This window comes from Propithecus coquereli, unplaced genomic scaffold, assembly GCF_000956105.1.
Source record: "Propithecus coquereli isolate 6110/MARCELLA unplaced genomic scaffold, Pcoq_1.0 Scaffold34, whole genome shotgun sequence".
Lineage (NCBI taxonomy): Eukaryota > Metazoa > Chordata > Mammalia > Primates > Indriidae > Propithecus > Propithecus coquereli.
In genome coordinates this window covers 7,258,924-7,273,376 of record NW_012149063.1, presented here as the reverse complement: position 1 = coordinate 7,273,376, position 14,453 = coordinate 7,258,924, and the positions used below count along the sequence as shown (strand labels likewise).

At 41.5% G+C, this 14,453-nt stretch overlaps 1 protein-coding gene across 1 annotated transcript in view; it reads left to right on the top strand.

The window, feature by feature from the left end:
• WIPF1 (WAS/WASL interacting protein family, member 1) overlaps nt 1-14,072 on the top strand; it is a 97,792-nt gene extending 83,720 nt beyond the window's left edge. The window contains exons 4-8 of the mRNA XM_012650802.1: nt 1,232-1,426; nt 3,992-4,762; nt 8,326-8,538; nt 9,269-9,382; nt 13,656-14,072. Of these exons, the coding sequence (XP_012506256.1) occupies nt 1,232-1,426; nt 3,992-4,762; nt 8,326-8,538; nt 9,269-9,382; nt 13,656-13,711 (1,349 nt within the window). The 3' untranslated portion in view covers nt 13,712-14,072. The remainder of the gene's footprint in view (nt 1-1,231; nt 1,427-3,991; nt 4,763-8,325; nt 8,539-9,268; nt 9,383-13,655) is intronic.
• The last annotated feature ends 381 nt before the right edge of the window (nt 14,073-14,453 follow it).

The window sequence follows — 14,453 nt, the reverse complement described above, 5'->3', positions numbered from 1 at the left end:
AATAATTTTTTTAAAGAGGTTATAATGTTGGCTCTCACACAGATATAAAATGAACATGTGTCAAAAATTTTATTTAACTAGTTAATGAAGGAACCAGTATGATATTATCAGTTCAAAGGAGAGTACAACGTACCTCACATATAAACACGCTTGCTAACGTGAATTTATAATTAAGTGCAAAACAGGTCAATAATCAATTGCATTCCACTGAACACAACTAATTTGCATTTCTTTGGACAAATATCATTTGCATTAGGATCAGTTTTCTGCATCTTAGACTTACAAAATATTGTAGCTCAAACACAATGGGAAATAACCGAGAATGCTAGACAGGATACTCAGTAATCTTTTCCTTTCTTCTTTTTTGTTTGTTTCCTATTTCAAAAATCTTTAACAATTTTTTGCAAATACATGCAAAATAAAATGAAATCTTCATACCTTCTCAAATTGCAAAGAATTTAAAAATTGTCAAAGCCTTCCACTGGCCTTTGACAATTGTAAATCAACCTAAAAGACATCAAAGAAGTGGGTAGTTAAATTAATTATAATATAGTCATGTCCTAAAATACAATACAATCCTTTAAACTAATGTTTTCAAAGAATAGTTAGTATAATAACTAACTATTAATAATAACAGTGAAATAATAACAGTGTTACGTGAAAAAAGCAGACTAAAAACTGCTTAGTGAATTTGTTCTTAATTTTAAGAAAAAACATAAAATGAAGAAATACAACTCAATGGTAGATATTTACAAGGAGTAAAATTATGATATTTTATTTTCTTCTCTTTATTCCTTTATTATTTCTTCTTTATTCTTTTTTGCTATTTCCTTCTAACCTTTTATTGCATCTCTCCCTCCCTTGGGACCAGCTTTCTTTGAAGATCCTTTTATTTGCCAAAGTTTAGGATACAGAACAAATAGATATTAACCCATATTGTCCCCACCTCACCCGCCCTTCAGTCAATGAAGGGCGGGTGAGGTGGGGACAATTGTCCTCTGTTATTATTTCTTCCTCCACTGGGCCTGGAACTGCCTTGGAGTGGGAAGAAACCCCTCCAGTTCTGACTAGGGGTAAGGGAACCCTTCAAAGCCTGCATGTGAATGAAGAAATCCTAGTTGTCCACCGGAGGCCAGGTTCGGCCGGCTCCCTGTTTTACTGTTGTTTTATGGTTTACTTGGGCTAGGACTGGTGCAGTACGCTGATGAGTGTTTTCTTCTTCCTTCTGCAGAACCTAAAGGAGCTGGTGCTGGTGGTGGCGGCGGTGGCTTTGGTGGAGGAGGCGGATTTGGCGGAGGAGGTGGCAGCTCCAGCGGCGGCAGTGGCGGTGGTGGTGGAAGTTTTGGAGGAGGCGGACCTCCGGGTTTGGGAGGACTGTTCCAGGCCGGAATGCCAAAGCTGAGATCCACGGCCAACAGGGATAATGGTGAGGAGAGTTTCCTTACTCTCTCAGTCATGGAAGACCAGACGGTTTTGTGGTTTGAAGGCTTGCCATAGCCTCTAAGGCTGTATGCCTTTTAAAACATTTTACATTGTTTGAAATGTTACCACTGTTTTATAAAAGAGACTCTATTTAGCTTTTTAAATTATTAATCAGGATCAGACAGCTTTATAGAGCTATGAAATAGTTGCCCAGTGTCCTTGGGGGTAACCTGTACTAGAGTGGAAAGAAAAGGAAGGAACAAATGGAACTTGCCCCCTGGACACTGCGGGTGACCTGGCAGATTCGGCTTTCTTTGAGAGGTAGCCTGACCCAGTATAGTAAATACCCGTGAGCAACTTTTCAGACACACTGTAGAGCACATCATATGAAATATAATTACAATTCTCACTAAATCTGAAAAGGTGCTTTGCAGAACACATGTTGGGTATTTAAGTAATCTCTGCAGGGAGCCATGAAAATGAATCCTACAGGATTGTCTATGAACGTCATGGTACAGAAAAGTTGAACCTGGTCATGCCTAAATAAAAAACCTTGCAGACCGCATGAGGCTCTCTCCTGACTACTACAGAAGCTCAAGAAATTTTAGTGTAAAACTTTTTTTGGTAATGTTTATCATGTTAAAATATTTTCTTTCTAATTCCTTGATCTTTTAATATATCCTTTGGGAAAGTGAAATTCTCACATTCATATGAAGTCACTGGCTCCTCAGGGTTAACTATTTTAGTACTACATGGTCAAAGTGTAGAGACTCAGTGACGTGAGAGATTGTATCTTGCCAGACCTGTGTTTAAATTTAAATTTATTTATCTGAAACCCACCAAAAAGGATTTGAGGCAGCTGACAAATGTATACATTCAGTACATTCAGTAACAGTAGGTGAGGCAATTAAGGCAAAAGACAAAGAAAAATAAAGTAATAAAATGAAGATGCAATTTAAGTCAGTACACAAAATAGTGTAGCGGAAGACCCCCTGCACATGTTAAGGTGGACAGTAATTGTGGCTTTAATCTGAACTTGGAAGATATCACAAGTTGGTGACATAGAAATATACCACATAGTCAAGGAAAATACAGCTTTTTTTCTTGTACTAAAGCCAAAATAAAAAATTCTCTCTAGAGTTCATGTTATTCCACTGTATAAATCTGCCCAAAGGCTTCTTACTGTGGCTTGGATAAAATCTGAACTACTTCTTCTAGCTTGCAAGATTCTTTGTGCCCCAGCCCCTGTTGGCCACTCAGGCTTCATTTGCTCCAGACTTCCCCGAGGCACATGGATCTCTGTTTTTGAACTTGAAGTTCATTCCCACCTCATGGCCTTTGCACTTGCCAGGCCTCTGCCTGAAGTGTCTCTCTCCCTCATCTTTCCATTTCTGGCTCCTTCTTGTCAGGCCTTAGCTCACATATCACATCCTCAGAAGAGCTTTCCCCAGACACCCCGTCTGTCCTGGCCTCTCCAGGTACTCTTGAGCTCATCAGCCTATTTTAGTTTCTTTTTAGTACATATAACTCTCTAAAAATATTTATTTACTGGTTCATGTTTATCTCCCACACAAGAAGGTAAACTATAGGAGTGTAGGATCTCTTCCATTTTGTTTACTCCTCTGTCTCTAACATCTAGAATAATAGCTGGTGCATAGTAGGTGCTCAATAAATATTTGATACATTAATTAGCTCATAATTGAGGTGTTAAATGATAACCATTTTTTTTTTTTTTTTTTTTTTTTGAGAATTACCTTGGATTCCAACAGATTCTAGGGTGGTGGGTAGAAATTTTCCGTATTTTTGGTTCTCCCAGCTCCTCTCTTTGTTGAACCAAAGCAGTCGTGGGGCTGTTCTCTCCTGCCAATATGAAGTGGCAGTTGACCCAGTAAGTAAAAAGGTTGTGTAGTTGCCTACTTCTTTACAGATGAATTCCTTCCACTGATGTCAACCCTTTCAGTTAAACTTTGATAGTTTCTTCTTCCTTGCTTAGTTTTTTCTTATGGCAGTCAAAACTCTTCAATTATATTTTTCTACCATTTTTTTTGGCATTTCTCTTCAAAGAGACTAGGTAAGCCCTCACATATGGAGATTTATATTGGAATAACTAATTTTTTCACCTAAGATGGCTGAATTTTATTTCAAACCAGAGAAGGACAAGGGCCAGGGGACAGAAATGGTGATGGGGACAAATGAACATCATTAGCAAAAGTCCCATCCACCAATGCCATCTTGCTTTTGTCCTCTCATAATGAATAGGAATCTCTCCAGAACTCTTACCAACTTCATCCTGGTTCTTGTCTGTACATGAAGCTAAGAGATCTCTCTCCAAAATCCTTTTGAAAGCTGATGGGTTGTAGCCCTGGGACTAGAAGGTAAACAGAGAGCTGTGGTCTACTCCTCTGCCTCCAAGAAACACCACACAAAACCCAATTTATATAAATAATAGTTACCTATATTTTATAGCACCCTGAGAAAGAATTTCCAGCAGCTGGGAATATACTCGACCTCTCTGATTCCTTTGGGGTTACTAATTTTCTAACTGGATGTTTGTTTTCCTGTTCTTCAGATTCCGGAGGAAGCCGACCACCAGTTTTGCCACCGGGAGGAAGAGCCATGTCTGCCAAACCTTTTTCACCCCCAGGTGGCCCCGGGAGGTTTCCTGTGCCTTCTCCAGGCCACAGAAGTGGTCCCCCAGAGCCTCAGAGGAACCGAATGCCTCCCCCGAGGCCCGACGTGGGCTCCAAGCCCGATAGCATCCCCCCTCCAGTGCCTAACACGCCAAGACCCAGCCAATCAAGTCTGCACAACCGGGGGTCCCCACCAGTGCCTGGGGCCCCCAGGCAGCCCAGCCCTGGGCCTACTCCTCCCCCTTTCCCGGGAAACCGAGGTGCTGCTTTCGGAGGAGGCTCCATCCGTCAGACGCCCTCGGGCTCCTCCTCGCCCTTCTCCAACCGGCCCCCCCTGCCCCCTACCCCCAGCAGGGCCGCGGATGACAAGCCTCCTCCACCGCCGCCTCCGATGGGCAACAGGCCCTCCATCCACAGGGAAGCGGTTCCGCCTCCTCCCCCCCAGAACAACAAGCCTCCAGTGCCTTCCACCCCACGGCCTTCCTCCTCCTCGCAGGCCCCCCCTCCTCCGCCACCACCGAGCAGGCCCGGCCCGCCTCCCCTGCCTCCGGGTTCCGGTGGCGGTGACGAAATCCCAAGGCTCCCACAGCGGAATCTGTCCCTCACTTCGTCTGCACCGCCCGTACCTTCGCCGGGACGCTCCGGTCCTCTTCCTCCCCCGCCCAGTGAGAGGCCCCCTCCTCCGGTGAGGGACCCACCGGGCAGATCAGGTATGACGAGACATGGGGTGAGTCGTCTCGCTAAAACCCAGCCTGCCCGCATGTCGCTGGCAATCCTATAAGCGAATAGAGTCGGACGTGTGTGATTTCATCGTGACCTCGTGTAAATCTCCGAGCAAAGTGGGACCGATATTTCTGTCCTTGTTTTAGAGACGAAGAGACTGAGTAACCTATAAAGTTAAATGGTTACAAGCTAGTTCGTAAAGAAGAGGCTAGAACTTTGATCTTCGATCTCTGAAGTGTACTTGCCACTCTGCTACCCTGCCTCTCTCCTGTGAATTCCAGCTGTCTTAATTGGGGAACTAAATTCCCATCTCCTGCAGGAGGGCTCCATTTTTCCAACAAGAGGGGCAGTTATTTGAGAGCTAATGAACTTCTCCTATACTTCACCTTCATTTGCTAGACTTTGAGGCCACTTCCCTGCTCATTAAGGACAAATGTTAAAAAGTCTGTTTTGCTCTTTAACCTCTCTGGTACATAAAGCCCTTGGAGAATCAAATAAAGGTAAAGGTATAGACCTTCTCTTTATAAAGGTATAGACCGTCTCTTTATAAAAATGCTCATAGGCATAAACTCAACATTCGCAAGCAATTTCATGGATCGAAGGGACTGCTGAAGCCAGCATTGAGAAACCTTAATCTGAGGGAGGAACTTTGAGAATGTGAAATGAAATGTGAGGATTGCCGGGAGTTTGCACTCTCTCCCCTAATTATAGCAGGCATTCGTAGTGGAATACACTCACTTAACTCATTTTACAGTAGTTATTAATGGATTCAGTAGAACCATCTACTTTTTAAATGTAATCTCATCATACGTACCTCATCATGTCTGGAAATGGGGCATTTTTTTCTTTAGTAGAAGTTAACTAACCTTCAATCCCGTGACCTCAGGAACCCAATAAACACCATTCTTTGAACTTGATCACATACTGGAACCACCCAGGGAATTTTAAAAACCATGGGTGGCTGAGTCCCTTCCCAGGGTTTCTGGTGTAATTGGTCTGGGGTGCAGACTGGGCATCTCCCCAGTGATTATAATGTGCCCCAGAGTTTGAGAACCAGTCCTTAAACTGCTGTGCCATGGGTTTCCCAAATGGATGAATCAACAGATTACTCTTCCCCAAAATATGATAGGCTGTGACAAAGAACATTTATTGTTTCTCTTGATTATATAAGTCCTAACTGTTTAGTATAGGAATACCAAAAATTATAAATAAATTTAAAATCATCTATAAACCTACCACTGCCACCATCCAGAAATAATCACTGATAACATTTTTAATATATCCTTTCCATCTTTTTAAAATGCACGTATATACATTTTTATAAAATTGGTATCACACTACATATATCGTTTGGTAATTTTCTTTTTATTTAACAATATCTTACTAACATTTTCTGATGTAATTATTCTGACTTTTAATGGCTGTAAAATATTAGATCCTACAAATGTACCTTGATTTATTTGACCAATCTCCTCACTTGGTCATATGGGCTATCTCTGGCTTTTTTTCTGTTGTAGATAATTCAGTGATACATCGTTGTAGCTGAGTATTTGTGCACATCTCTGTGTGTTTCCTTTGGATGAATTCCTAGGAAAGGAATTTCTAGGTCAATGGGTGTGCATAGTACACTACGGATTTCATAGGTACTGCCCAATTACCTTCCAGAAAATTCCTACTAATTTACATTCCCACGAGGAGCGTATGAGACATCAAGAACCATCTATATTTTGAGTCTTTTGTTTGGCGTCATTGTTAGGGGAGTGGGCTTTAGAATTTGACAGATTTAGAGTCAGATCCCGGCTCTTCCCCTCATTACCTTCCTGACTTGGGCTTTTTAAGCTTCCTGAACCTCTGACGCCTTCCTTGTCTGCTGTCTCTATACCTCTCAGGGCTGATACAAGAATTGAATGCAACGAGTGTATATAGTGGTTATCTTCCTGGCATGTAGTTATGTTTAATAAATGATCATTTTTATTGTTATTCTGCCAATGGGAAATAGAAATCTGCTTTCTTTTCTGTTGTGCCTGCCAGGATCTTGGAGCAGGGAGCCACAAAGTTGGAGAGTTAGGAACATGAGCAGAGATGTCGATCAAGTTCATTGTACTGGGCTCCATAATATTGGAAGTCTAGTTTGTGTTTAGTGACAGTTATGTGGTGATGTTACCAGTGAAGTTAAACCCACAGCATGTGAGACACTTTTCCTCCAATAAATCAACTCTTGTTGCCTGGGACTCCAGCAATGACAAGCAGATGAGGCAATAAATAAATACTCCAGGATGAGGCACTGAAGACTCCTTGAGAGAGACCACCCAGGGCTGGGCAGTGCCTCCATCGAGTGTTTGAGGCAAGACTTTTTGCCAGGGTTGTTCAATGTAAGGTTCCTAGTTGAATTCTGTATCTATAGCTAATGAGATATTTATATTTATAAGACATTGTATTTACATAAAGTGTCAGCATCTTACAAATGGCGCACACTGCTGAAGATCAGGACTACTTACTAAGGCCATTTTGATTTACATGGGAAGATACTCATGTCTTTGACTTTGTGTTTGTTGTTCTTGTTATTTAATTTACTCACTACCCAAATATCCTCTGCATTTGGAGGATGGAAAAAGCAAGACTGATTTCTTTTGAATTATCAAAAAGAATTTATTTTGACTTTTTTCCTAGGAACTTAAAAATTTCTTGTTAAACCATACCACAGTTTCTAGTTAAACCATGGTTTCAAATACTTACATAGTACTTTCACTTTCTGTTTGCTTTTTGACTAATTGCTTCTGGCATCAGAGTCATGGGAAAGGTGACTATCTGGCACTCTTTTATAGACAGGAAACCGAGTTCCATAAGGTACCAGCCTGTTCAGGGTTAGGACCCACACTCACATTTATAGCCATGGACGGATATTGATTAACTATTTGTCACTCCCTGTGTTCATCTGCCTCCCCAAAGAGGAGGAACCAAGAGGGAACTCCTACTGCTCTCAGGATGACTGGGATTTGATATCCTGATGCCACTTCTGCCTGGAAACAGATTGTGTGTACCACAGAAACATGCTTGTATAATTAGCAATAATATTGTGCATTTAAAGAACTTAGTTCTTCTGAAGACCTAAAGTAACTTCATAACCATCTTAGTCTTTTTTTTTAATTCTTTCATCATGTCACAGTAATTAGATCAATAGCTCTTTAAAAGGATTATTAAATGTTTTTTAATTAATAGTTGTCAGTATAAACAGATTATTAACTGTTTTCAATTTTACCGTATCATCTCCAATCTCAATACTAACTCAAAGCCAAAATAGCAATTTAGCTATTAATCTGCACTTGTTTTACATATACATGTGTACCTATGTTCACTTTTGTGGTCATATGTGCTTCCTCATTTCTCAGCTAAATCTCCAACAAGTCTCCTCCATTTCTCCATATTCACTAGTTAAAGGTCACGTGTCCAGCAGGCGCCTGTCCATTGTACATTCATGACGACCATGATGATAGCGATGTGAGTGGGATATAAGGTGTTGCACTAAGTGTCTTCTTTTCTTTTGCCCCAGGCCCCCTCCCACCGCCTCCTCCAATAAGCAGAAATGGCAGCACGTCTAGGGCCCTGCCTGCCACCCCGCAGTTGCCATCCAGGAGTGGAGTGGATAGTCCCAGGAGTGGACCCAGGCCTCCCCTTCCTCCCGACAGGCCTGGTGCTGGGGCACCTCCCCCACCTCCACCGGCAACATCAATTAGAAATGGCTTCCAAGACTCTCCCTGTGAAGGTGAGGTGTGGTCCCAGATCCTTGGGTGATAGAAGGCAGCAATTGAATGGTCAATTTGTTTTTGTGTGTTGTTTGCTTGTTTGAGTTAACATTTCTTGTTCCATCATTGTTATCACACTACACCACACTGGACCACACTGATGTAAGCATTTTAGAGCCTACCAAGATTTCAAAATAAAAACAATAATCCCCCTCCCCCACTTTCCAAAAAAGCAGATCATTTTTCTCTGACCTGTCCCTTGTTTGAGTCTCATTTTGCTTAACTTTCCAGAGATTCCAGAATTCTGAAAAGAAACATTTTTGTAGCTTGCTTTCTTCTTATCTACATTTCTGAACAGTTTGCTGTAGGTAAGAGGCCCAATGGCCTGCAGATGCCACTTACCTCTTCCACTGTTACCAGAGTGGTCCTAGTTACTGCTGGGCCCAATGGTACGAAGAAAGGTGTTCCCTACCTTAGTCCCCAGCTCCTGACAGGGATTGGCTGGATCCTCATGACTCTAGTTAAAAATCACTTTGCTTTCATTTGCAGGACAGTTTTATTGATGTGCCCAATCAGTGACATTTGTAGGACTTCCCGCTTTTCTGTAAACTTTTAGGCATAAAAACTTTTAGGCATAAAACTAAAACTGATTTCTGCAGTTCTCTCTGTATTTAATTCTGTGCCTTTCATTACATAAGTCTTCACAGCAAACTGTCTGTTACTGAAGATACTGTTTGTTTCTCCCCCCAGATGAGTGGGAAAACAGATTCTACTTCCATCCGATTTCTGATTTGCCACCTCCAGAGCCATATGTACCAACGGCCAAAAGTTACCCCAGTAAATTGGCAAGAAATGAAAGCCGCAGTGAGTATTTATGCCAGGGCTTTTGAAAGAGTCATACTTGAATAGCCTGAGCTACACTCAATCTATACAGGAAATCCAGGCCTTTTGCGTTGAATGGGGTAGAGAGCCCCATTTGGAGCCATCTAATAAATTCTGGTAAAAGGCCAGGCACAGTGGCTCACACCTATAATCCTAGCACTTTGAGAGGCTGAGGCAGGAGAATTGCTTGAGCTCAGGAGTTAGAGACCAGCTTGAGCAAGAGCGAGACCCTGTCTCTACTAAAAAATAGAAAAATTAGCCAGGTGTCGTGGTGCGCGCCTATAGTCCCAGCTACTCAGGAGGCTGAGGCAGGAGGATCACTTGAGCTCAGGAGTTTGAGGTTGCAATGAGCTCTGATGAAGCCACAGCACTCTAGCTTGGGCGACAGAGGGAGACTCTGTCTCATAAATAAATAAATACATAAATTTTGGTAAATTCCCCCTTCACGTGCAGAAAGGAAATGGAGATGCCCAGAATGTGTATGAGAAATGATTATTTTAATACGTCATTACAAGCTCAAAATACCTTTGGTTTGCTAGTATTAAATGTTATTATTTTGCTTCTTTGGATAATCTTCCCCTATTTTGATCTTCCTAAGAAACCACAAGTAGCATCATTTTCTGTTCTCACCAGTTTCAAGATTGGCAAAATGTCTTATTAATTATAACCAAAACTCACTGTAACAGCCTTGATCTTTTAAATGTATTGTAATCATAGCTTTACAGAGCATTCTCTGACAATTTTAAGTATATCTATAATCTCTCCACATAGCATAACAGATATTTTCATTTTACCAGGTTCTCTTCCAATTTTTATCCATATAATTCTGAATTTATATATAGTTATAATGACAGAGTGCGGTTTTTTGGTGGTGGGGTTTACATAACATTGCTTAGTAAACACTTCCCCATTTTATTACATCGTTTTTATTTCAACATACAATAATTTACCATTATTGGACATTTCAATTGTTTTTAGACTTGAAGCAGCCTTAGCCTCAGAGCCAAATTCCCAAACTAGAAATATGTGGAGAAAAAGTATGTGAGCGAGTCAAATAACTATGACAACATCCCTAGCCATGGCCTATTCCCTAGCAGAGTGCCTTACACACACAGCCCACGGATTCTTTCCTAATGCACAGTTTTTAAATAATTTTGGGTTGGTTGGTTCCCAACCTTACAGAAGATTAATATCAGCTAAAGGTGAGGCCAGTTAGGAGCAAAATCACTGAGCTCAGGGAGAAGTGACAGGTGGCAGTGTCAGGGCAGAGGCGGCGGTAGAGGCACAGTTGTGCTAGGTAGTGCGGCTCGGGACAGCACCACATGTTTCTGTTGGACGAAATCACATTCAGTTAATAGACTCAAATAGCACTTCGTGCCTCTGTAGAAAAATTCAAAGATTTAGGAAACATTTTGGGAAAATTTCCATGAACAAATGTTAGAAGTGAACAGAATGTTGCTGCTTGAAAGGAAAACTTTAATTCCTGGAAAAATTTATATATGTGGAATACTGCATTCCTGGACAATACCTAATAATAATAAAAGGTATAACTGTAATAATAAAATTATCGTACAAGAATTGGTGGTTGAAATTTTGGGTTAAAAATAAGTCTTCACATGGAACAAATATCTTTGAGTGTGGGGGGTGTGTGTGGGTGTGTGTTTTCATCAGAAGACGACCAGAAGAGCTTCTATTTGATAAGAGTACAGCCTGTTTTTGTTCCCTCTTGGGCATTAATAAATAAATTCACTTTAAGGAGTTGTTCATATAGAGTCAAAATACATATATAGATAATATAATATGATAATAATATAATATCCTGACTTCTTATAAGCATTCTTAATCTAATTTAAATGTTATTTGTATTTTTACATCAATAACAGAACCATCTTCCCCATACCTTCCAGATTTTTAATTTAATAGCTGCACGTATTCCGTCCCCCATCCTCCTTTAAGACTCGGGTAAGCAACTTGAGGGCTAGAACTATGTCCTGCTCACGTCGCATCTTCCTTGAGTGGCGCAAAGCCTGGAACATAGTGAGCATTTAAAAATATTTCTTAAATTCTGAATTAATTTCCACTGCCCACCAACTTTTTTTTTGTAGATTTGCTTTAAATATTTTCAGCATTAGGCATCTTTAATATTTGATAATGATAATAGTTTGTCTGTCTAACAAAAATAAATAAGGTACTGTCAAGTACCAAGTTTTATTCTGCTCCTGTAGCTGCCTCCACCTCCAAGCCCACAGCTTGAGAGGGTACCCAGACAGCCCTGAGCAATGTAGAGTACACGTGGAGTGCCCCCTAATTACGGCTTTGGATGAGGCCAGCCCTCACTTTGCTGACCACTTGTGGCATGTCAGCTGATGGTCACGGCTCCATGATAGATGGCTGGTTTACATCCAGATGAGTCTTTGCTCAGATGTCTGCCCAAGAAAATATTTGGTTGGGATGGTGAGAGGAAAAGGCACCTCCTCCAGTGTTTTCCTCTAACTCTTCTCCTTGCTCAGAGATTTGGTTCTGTCTCATAAATCCCTAAATGGACTACTAGGGTCGCTGTCAAGATGCCTTCTGAAGAATCTGCTAGTGCCAGGCCACTGCATCTCAGAGCAGTGGTTGTAGCAGACCTACATGATTGACATGTGCCCCTGGTAGACCTGCTCACAGCATCTGAGCACCTGACTGCATGCCTAATCCCTGTTACAGCTTCAATAAATGTGTGCGTGATTTTTTTTAAAAATGTGAATGAGTTTTAAACCTGGTTACTATGCAATGATAGCCCACAAATATGGATAGCTTTTACAAGATCACATCAACATCAGAATGAGAAGGCAACACATGGAATGGTAGAAAATATTTGAAAATCATATATCTGATAAGGGATTAATATTAAGAATATATAAAGAATTCCTACAACTCAACAACAAAAAATAACCCAATTAAAAAATGGGTTGAGGCCAGGCCTATAATCCTAGCACTTTGGGAGGCCAAGGTGGGAGGCTCTCTTGAAGCCGGGAGTTTGAGACCAGCCTGGGCAACACAGTGAGACCTTGCCTCTACTAAAGGCGGGGTGCCTTTAGGTGGGGTGCCATATGCATGTAGTCCCAGCTACTCAGGGGAATCGCTTGATCCCAGGAGTTCTAGGTTGCAGTGAGCTATGATCTGCACCACTGCAATCCAGCCTGGGCAATAGAGCAAGACCCTGTCTCTTAAAAAAAAAAAAATTGATGAACACTTGAATAGACATTTCTCTGAAGAAAATATACAGATGGCCAATAAGCACATGAAGAGATGTTCAACATCACTAATTATTAGGGAAATGCAAATTAAACTACAGTGAGATGGAGCTTCACACCCATTAGCATGGCTACTATCAAAAAAGCAGTTTAGAAATTAGAAGATACCTAAATGCCCAACAAAAGGGGATTGATGAGATAAATAAAATATACCCATACATTAGAATGCAATGTGGCATTAATTGTATTTGTAAAGAGTAATGACTTTGAAAGATGTTCAAACTGACTGTATGATCCTATTTCTGGAAGAAAAAAGGGAACTGTTTCTAAATAGAAAATGTATCCATAATGTTATTAGCTATCTCTGGGCAGTACAAGCATGGGTGACTTTTTTGCTTTATTTTGCTCATCAATATTTTCTAAATCTAGAATAAAAACACACTATGTGATAACAAGAAAGGCATTTTTTTTTCTGAGATAGGGTCACACTCTGTCACCCAGGCTGGAGTGCAGTGGCATCATTGTAGCTCACTGCAACCTTGAACTCCTGGGCTCAACCGATCCTCCTGCCTCAGCCTCCAGAGTAGCTTGGACTGACTACAGGCACATGCCACCACACCTGGATAATTTTGCTATTTTTTGCAGAGATAGGGGGTGGGGTCTCACTATGTTACCCAGGCTGATCTTGAACTCCTGGCCTCAAGCGATCCTCCCGCCTTGGGCTCCCAAAGTGCTGGGATTATATGGGTATGAGCCACTGCACCCAGTGAAAAGCACTTTTTTTTAACTTTGTACACTTTCTCAGAAGCCGGTGGCGAGTCATCCTCTAGTAATGTTTATTCAGATGTTACTTGCTTCTTCCTGTCACTTCCCATGTCTCATCCATAGGACACACAGTTAGCTTACAGCCTGGGTCGTGGGAGTGAGGTAGTGAGTACCTTTGCAACCATCCCTGGGTTCCACGGTGAGCACGTAAACTTTCTAATCAAAAGTATATTTTGTCTGTCTTTTTCCTCAAGGTGGATCCAACCGAAGAGAAAGGGGTGCCCCGCCACTTCCTCCCATCCCGAGGTGATCTCTGCCTGCTCTTCTCTGCACAAGCTCCAGAGCTGCTCCCATCGTTGCTATCCGAGAATCGCACACCCTCCACCCCCTTTCTTCATATTGGCAGAAGGGAGGAGTGGGGGTGAGTGGGAATATGCGTGTGCAGGGGTGGGAATCCAGTAGAGAAATGCACCTAGCTTTTTATATTGTGTATATTCCGAGAGCAATTGCTTGCTTCAGCTACAGCCTGCCTGTGCTGGCTGCTGGGGGATTGATAGGCTTTTGTGGCAAGGAGGCGGAGATGAATTGTATCCCAGCTTTCAACCAACCAAATTGGAACATTCACTGCTTATTTGCTGCAGACTGCAATTATTAAAATTCCTGAGAGCTGTCTTCTTCCATGCCTTTCTCGCATGCTTGGCCTCCTGTCTGTTTCCACGAACCACGGACCACCTAAGCAAGTTGCTGAACAAAGGCTCACATGAAAACTTTTGCAGTTACAGGATGTCCAAGCTTTGGCAGTCAGAGGTACCAATGCTCTAGGACAGAGCTGTTCAGTAGAAATATAAGGCCCCATATACAACTTTAAAATTTCTGGTAGCCACGCTTTTTTTTAAAAAGGTGAAAAGAAACAGGTGAAATTAGTTGTATTTTATTTAACCCTATGCATCCAAGACATTATCATTTCAACTTGTAATCAATATAAAAAATATTAATGAGATATTTTACATTCTTTTTTGGTACTAAGTCTTCAAAATCCAATGTGCATTTTA